The sequence below is a fragment of the Mus caroli genome, chromosome 19 (genome assembly GCF_900094665.2).
Source record: "Mus caroli chromosome 19, CAROLI_EIJ_v1.1, whole genome shotgun sequence".
NCBI classification, from domain to species: Eukaryota; Metazoa; Chordata; class Mammalia; order Rodentia; family Muridae; genus Mus; species Mus caroli.
This window is the reverse complement of record NC_034588.1, coordinates 31,234,126-31,241,810: the sequence shown is the minus strand read 5'-3', so window position 1 is coordinate 31,241,810 and position 7,685 is coordinate 31,234,126. Positions and strand designations below refer to the sequence as shown.

Genomic DNA, 7,685 nt, shown 5'->3' with positions numbered 1-7,685 from the left:
GGAGAGAGGGAGGGAGGGAGAGGGAAGGAGGGAGGGAGGGAGAGAGGGAGAGAGGGAGGGAAGAGAGACAGAGAGAGACATACACACACACAGAGAGACAGAGACAGAGAGACAGAGAGGATGTATGGAAAGGAGTGGGGGGTTGTCAGTTTCTTTGTTCAGCATGTCCCTGATTTTGCTGGGAAATTCCAGCTTAGCTTGAGTAGTGATTTTTTTTCAAGTTCTTCATGTCTTTGAGAAAAGATTTCTTTTAGTGTATTCTTCCTAAGGAAAAAAGTCACAGAAGTCCTCTCTGTAGTTTGCAAATTACGAAAGAATGGCAGGAAGATTAATTTTTCAGCTGGGTACACAAACAGCTTTAAAGGGATTTCCTGGAAGATCAGATTCTCTTCAGTCTCATTCATCCGTTTTTCCCACTGTCTGCTCTCGTCCGCTCACGGTGAACCACCATTCACGGCGTTCTCTGTTTCCCAGGTCTTGGATTTGCACTTTGTTACTCTCCGGCAATTGCCATGGTGGGCAAGTATTTCAGCAGACGGAAAGCCCTGGCTTATGGGATTGCCATGTCAGGCAGTGGCATTGGTACCTTCATCCTGGCTCCTGTCGTTCAGCTCCTCATTGAACAGTTTTCCTGGCGAGGAGCACTGCTCATTCTTGGCGGGTTCGTTCTGAATCTCTGCGTCTGCGGCGCTCTGATGCGTCCAATTACCCTTAAAGAGGACCGATCAGTCCCAGAGAAGAATCACAACCGTGAATCTCAGAGAGAAGACTGTAAGCAAGCATCTCTCTATTCACCTTTGACCAAAGAATGTACAGAGACCCGTCTTTGCTGCTCCTTGCAGCAGGAATACGGTTTTTTACTGATGTCAGACTTCGTCGTGTTGGCTGTCTCTGTTCTGTTCATGGCCTACGGCTGCAGCCCTCTCTTTGTGTACCTGGTGCCTTATGCTTTGAGTGTCGGAGTGAGCCACCATCAAGCTGCTTTTCTCATGTCCATCCTTGGGGTGATCGATATTGTTGGCAACATCACATTTGGCTGGCTAACTGACAGAAGGTAAAGTCCGGGGAAAAAACGCAACTGGCTTCTCTTAGGAGGCTTTAAGTGCCGAGTTTTCCCTGACCTGGCTTTGTCACACATCTACATTTGGAGGGTAATTTTGGTATCTAAAGGAGGCTTTTCTTGCTGATTCTTATAGATCAGATGTTGGCAAACTTTTTATATATGGGGACACATAGAGCAAACATTGCTTGGCTTTGTAGAAGATATAATATTTGTCATAACTCTATAGGACTGCCATCAACATGAGAGCAGATGTGTTCTGATGAGTATCAATGCATACTGAAATGTCTATTTCTATATTTCACCCAAGGTTAGGTTTTTTTGTTTTGTTTTGTTTATTTCGGTTTACAACCATTTACGATGAAACAAGCCAACCAACTAACCAGGTAAGTCACACAAACAGATAGCAAGCTAGATGTGCTCCTAGTTTGTCCACTCTTGTTCTAGGCTGTCTAGGTTGTATGTCTGTCTGAACTTCACAGAGGAGGACAACTAAAAGTCCTAATGGCAAATGTGATTCCAGCCTAAAGCAAATTAGTCTTCTACTGCGAAAACTGCTCTCTTTGTCTGCTGTGGTCTTAACACATTTTGGATTGTCCCAGGGATTAACTAGTAGCAGAAAGAGGACCTCACCCCACCCCTCAGGTGGAAGGGTCAGGTGCAATGACACACAATGCCATTAGCCACACACTTAGATTTCAGTGTGGGACTAGAATACTTTCATGAGATTGTATGCTTAGAGACTGGATTTATAGGAACTCTACAGCAAGTAATTAATTACCTGTTTGGATTGAAGACTTTGGATGGCACCTTGGGTGAGGAATTACTTATGTCTGAGTCATGAGCTAAGAGAGCTATCATCTAATGGCCTCTCTCAAGTTGCACTTTAGTCGTTAATCAGGATCTGACTGGGATTCTCTAGCATTATTAATATAATATTTAGGACAGATTCCACTTGTTTTCTTTTGTGCCTCGCTGGTGATAAAAGCAGCAACTCCTGTGCTGGACAAGCTCACTGAGCCATGCCCCAGCACTTCCCACCTTTTAAATTAAAGACAAAGGAAGGAGGAAGGGTGGGGCGATGTCCGTTGCACAATGTTGACTCAGGGAGAAGCAACTTGTAAGCCGAAGGAGGCGTGGCTAGGCACAAGACCTAAATTCTTGTGCCAGTTCTACCCCTTGTTAAAATCATCTACTGCTGAGATTCTCCAGGGCCTCCATCTGTCAAGTCGATGTTGGAGGATTTTGAGAGGAAGCATTTGCAAAAAGGCAGAGCTGGCATTCTACCATCTTGGAAATAATTGGTATTATAGATGGAGGTGGAGTTTCAGAGAGGAAATGGAGTGGAAGACCACTGCGGGAGTCTGGATGTAGGACTTTATCCTAGATCAGACAGACCTTTGTCACTCTTACACTTCTTTTTACTGTCTTCATATCCAGTCTCAGCAATGTGTGATTGCTTGGGCTGTTCAGCTTGCAAGATGTGCTCAACACCAGTGACAACCTTATCTTGAAGCACTCACTATGGTAGCTGCCTAGAAAATTGTGGCCTCAGGTTTACATATATTGAGGTGGATAGTCTCATTTTATGATGAAAGGATTTTACATTAGAGTTACGCAGGTAGTGACATTGCAATCCTGTACATATTAGAGCAACACCATACTATGCTTCCTGCAGACATACATTCATGTATATATGCCAGTAGAACAATCAGAGGATAACAGGAGCTGGCAAGATGTGCTAACAGTAAAGCACACTTGATACTTTTGCAGAGGAATGGAGTTCAGTTCCTAGCACCATCACTGAGAAGCTCATAGCTTCCTGTAACTCTAGTTCCAGGGAATCCAATATGGCCTCCATGGTAGCTAATGCATATGCTCACATATTCACACACATGCGTGCTTGTGTGTGTGTGTGTGTGTGTGTGTGTGTGTGTGTGTGTGTGTATAAGATAACACAAATAGGAAGGTACATACAGCTGCGGTGTTTACAGTTGCTTGGCTCTGTTCAAATATCTCTTTTATGGAATCTGGGTGTCCCATACTCATTATGGCTCTTCACATTTGTAGGTGTCTGAAGAATTACCGATATGTTTGCTACCTCTTTGCCGTGGCACTAGATGGGCTGTGCTATCTGTGTCTTCCAATGCTTCAAACCTTCCCCCTTCTTGTGCCTTTCTCTTGTACCTTTGGCTACTTTGATGGGGCCTACGTTACCTTGATCCCGGTAGTGACTGCAGAGATAGTAGGGACCACCTCTTTGTCGTCAGCACTTGGCGTGGTCTACTTCCTTCATGCAGTGCCATACTTGGTGAGCCCACCCATTGCAGGTAAGTTTTCAAAGTCTACTAGCCACTGTCATCATACTGATGTAGAGGAATTGAACCCACACTTCTGTGTACAGCTCATATACCAAAAATAAGAAAAAGCTTCCAAGTGAGTCAGGAAAGGATGAAAGGTTGTAGGAATGCAAAAGGGACCAAAGAACTATGGTCCTACCCACATTCTGCCTTTAGAATCTTTTTCCAACCAAGTAAGGATGGTAGCTTGCATGGAAAATGAAAGTCCCAAGTTAGGGTCTTGGTTCCAGTTTATATTAAAGATAGAAGTAAAAGGATAGAACATTTGCTCCAGTTGTAAGTAAGTAGGGCACCATCAGAAGGAAGTCTGCTACCAAAACAGAGCAGTGGGTAATGAGGCTTAAAGGAGACGTGAAGGTATAAAGACACAGAGAGCCAGGTGGAGGGCAGGGCTCTCTCTGCATTCTTTCCTTATCATTTGTACATACCAAATGTTGGTAATGGTCAAGTTTTCATGCAAACAGATAATGACTATAGCATATTTTAGAGAATACCACCTAGAGGTTTACAATAGAGGAAATTAAGATTCTATCTTAATGCAAAGTAACTACTTTGTCCCTACAGAAATCCACATACAAATCAGACCATAGCAAGAATATGTGCAGGGGGTATGGATCATGGGAAACTGTAAAGTGAGAATTAATTTTTCTATTCCACTTGGATTTTTGGATTTGAAGTGGGTGAAAAGTGAAGCTGTATACTTTCCTGGTGGATTTTCTCCACATACAAATATTTTGAGGAAAAATCTATAGTTGTTCCTTGTCAACTACAAACCAATTGCCTACCAGAGTAAAACTTTACCCACCAATTCTCTGATCCTTGTGACCCATATTTTCCTATCACAAAACACAGTGCTCCTCACATTTTGTGATCGGCATAGATATTGGGATTGATATACTGCAATAGCAACAGAAATAAAAATAAATATGAAATTATAGATTGTGGCCTCCAGTATATGCATGTAAAACAACACACAACATCATGTTGTGCGCATAATCTTAACCAAAAGGCCAAGAAGCATGTCTGAGAGTCCAAATTTTCAAATAAGGTATGGTTGAAATCAGTCTTCCATTGACAACTGGATACTGCACTGAATTCTATTGGGTTACTTATAGTAGTGTGTGGGTTCCGGGAATCCTGTTAGCATTTTGTATGTCCACTTATCCCCTATATCAATGATCCCAACTTCAATAATTTGAATGATGTTTAAAGCTACAGACTATGAAATACAACCTTCATCTTTTTAACCAGATTTCATGGAGTTAATAATCACTAATACTTATTGTGTGAGTAGCAAAGACAGAGGACTCTCTTAAATCCTTCACTTAATAACAATTATTAATTTATTTATTTCTCGGTTGCTGCAAGATATCTTTAGGCCATCTGCTTTTTGTTCAAATCAGTGATGGTGTGCTGTAGTCTAGGGAGATTCTCCTGGCAAATGATTAAATTTGAGAGTGGCTAATCCGGTAATTGAATTTTTAGTTCAGCACCGTGGTTTTGCTTTTGCTGTAGGATGGCTGGTGGACACGACGGGCAGCTACACTGCAGCCTTCCTTCTCTGTGGATTTGCCATGATATTTAGTTCCATCCTGCTTGGCTTCGCTAGAATTGTCAAGAGAATGAAGAGAACACAAGTGCCTTTCCCGGTCAAAGACTCAGATCCCAAGCTGCAACTGTGGACCAATGGATCAGTGGCCTACTCTGTAGCAAGGGAGTTAGATCAGAAAGATGAGGAACCCCTGCCTAAAGCCAGGTCTGGTTGCAACCTCACGTGACCTGTGTGCCCTCATCCCTGGGAATCTTCAAGGCTGGTGGACCCCAGGCCACCAGGTTGTTCACGGTCTGGAAATATTTTATTTTGACAGAGTATCACCACCCAAGTAAATTATTAATACTGTTTTGCTAACATATTTATATGGGGGAAAATAATGAGCAACAAAGAAATCTGGAGTAGCCTGGAGTTTTCTCATTTGGGATTTGTACTTACTTAGCTCCAGGGGAAAGTCAGGGCATAGTTTATGGGATTAGCTGTATTTCGGGGCAACTCCAAGGCAGAGGCCATTGAGAATGGGTTTTGTCATCACAAAATTGGCCCCACCACCTCATTCTGAATGGAAGCAGTGAGTATGCTGGCAGTGGAGATGCAGAGGTGGCTTGAGGGCAGAGTGCCTCAATTTTTAGAGTGGCAAAGAAGTTCTTGAGACTCTTTGAACGATAATGATTAGTGTACAACAGATGTTCTCTCATCAGTTCCCTGCCTCTTCCAATGGGCATCACTTTGAGAGACCCAAGAATCATCAAACACCATGGCTGGAATGGACTTTAGAGGGTGGCTGGCGGTAATATTTGATTTGAAACTGTCTTGTTGAAACAGGAAGCTCTTTTCTTCAGACTGTGCCCCCAACACGCACCTCTGTCACTACCCCACATACTGACTCTAAATGTAACATAACTCATTCAATGGTGGAATAACTGCTCCATCTTTTCTGAAGGGATTGTAACACACCAGAAATCCTCAGCTTTTTTTTTTTTCTTCAGAAAAAAAAAAAGTTCAAGTTTGAACTGTAGACACATTCCTTTTAGGAACAGAAAAATGTTGACAGTGTTCCCATTGAGCAGTAATTGAATTCTTGAGTCAGCAGGTATCTGGTGGGAGTCTTCTTTACAAAGCAGTCATTAGATTCAGCATTATCCAAAAGAGGGCTTGGGGGTTTTCTTATCATACAGATGTTCTAAACAAGGCCTTCGGAGCTCACAGTGTCTCTTGCTAGATCATAGTTATAAATCTGACTCATTGGCTTGGAAGCATCTGCTCCTTCTCGAAAGCCAGACTTTCTTGGTACTTGGAATCCTTTCTGAATTTTTAGATCAGAGGAGAGGACAAGGAGAAAAACAAGAAGAGTGGTTCCCCCATCTTATCTCCAGCTGTTTTCAAATCCACACAATGAAGATTCCTGAATCCCCAGTCATGTTCAATCTGCAAAGAAGGACAAGTTACATAATTAAAGGATTTTTTTTATTGATTGTTCAAGAGATTAAATACAAGTCACAGGAACATTTTGATCTCAAAGGCCATGTAACCTACTGTCACCAAGAGGTCCCAGAGTGGCTTTAGCCAGACACAGTGCTGGGAGAAATTCCACAAGTTTTGAGGAATGGCCGAAGTGGCTGAATTCTCATTGAACTGAATATCTTTAGGTTGCTATATTGCTTTCATAACGAGACTCTGGCTTGATCTGATGGAGAAATTGATACTAGACCATTGTAGCTTTTCACAGAAAAATTTGAATGTTCTGTCTTTACTCAGCCTAGGACTTTAGTTTTGAATCCATTCACTTAGTGATTTGAAATTTTAAAAATACTTTGAGTACATCTTTAAAAAATTCAAAGTTAAAATAAAATACTTGTTTTGGAATAGCACTTTACCTTAAAAGACATTTTTTTAATCATAAAAATGATTTTTTTTTAAAAAATAATTACTCTTATTTGTATGTTTTTAAAGCATTGATTATAAATTTTGTGGGATTCTATAATATAATTTCTCTATTGTGCTTATGAAAAAATAGATAGTGATCAAGGGTTTTAAAATTGATATAAAAACATTTTAGATCTTTTGACTTTATACATGCAATAAATTTGCCTTCTAACTATCTTGGGACAACATTTTTGAAGAACCAGTAAGAAACACTGTAGATCTTAGAGTTTACAGTTTGGTCATCTGCACAACATGTTACTAAAACAATATCTCCGTGTATTTAAACAGTTGGTTCCAAAGCTAAGGAAGACGTGGGAATGGGGTATTTTGTGGAATCGAGAATAAACCTGTAGAGGAATGATTCTATGCCTTAAATATTTTTTCACCCAATTGTAAGTTCTCCTTTGTAACTAAGTAGGAAAACAAGACAATATCTAACGTTTCAATGTGCCATTCTTAATTTTGCTTAAATTAGAATTTTATGAATGAATCAGATTGTAGACTAATGTTTTCCTAGTTCAAAGGCAAAATAAAATGGATTTATAGACATGTATTTGGAACAATTGTTTTATTTTCTTCAGACAAGGAATTTGGACAGGTTGGGGAGTGGGACTATCCAGATCATGTTAAGACATGGCTAATGTGATTCACAAAACTCTAAATCCTCCACTGAGTCCTTCCAGAACACTATATATAAAATGATAAACATTTCCTGTATGCCTTTCCACTTAATTCCTATATTAACCTAAGCCATCATCGTCTTGGAGAGGTGGAAACTGGGGTACTG

General features: G+C 40.9%; 1 protein-coding gene across 4 annotated transcripts in view; it reads left to right on the top strand.

The window, feature by feature from the left end:
- Slc16a12 (solute carrier family 16 member 12) overlaps positions 1 to 7,470 on the top strand; it is a 79,007-nt gene extending 71,537 nt beyond the window's left edge. For all 4 annotated transcript variants that reach the window (XM_021151692.2, XM_029472553.1, XM_029472554.1 and 1 more), the window contains 3 exons: positions 475 to 1,054; positions 3,131 to 3,390; positions 4,936 to 7,470. In XM_021151692.2, the coding sequence (XP_021007351.1) occupies positions 475 to 1,054; positions 3,131 to 3,390; positions 4,936 to 5,198 (1,103 nt within the window). In that variant the 3' untranslated portion in view covers positions 5,199 to 7,470. The remainder of the gene's footprint in view (positions 1 to 474; positions 1,055 to 3,130; positions 3,391 to 4,935) is intronic.
- Positions 7,471 to 7,685: the final 215 nt, after the last annotated feature.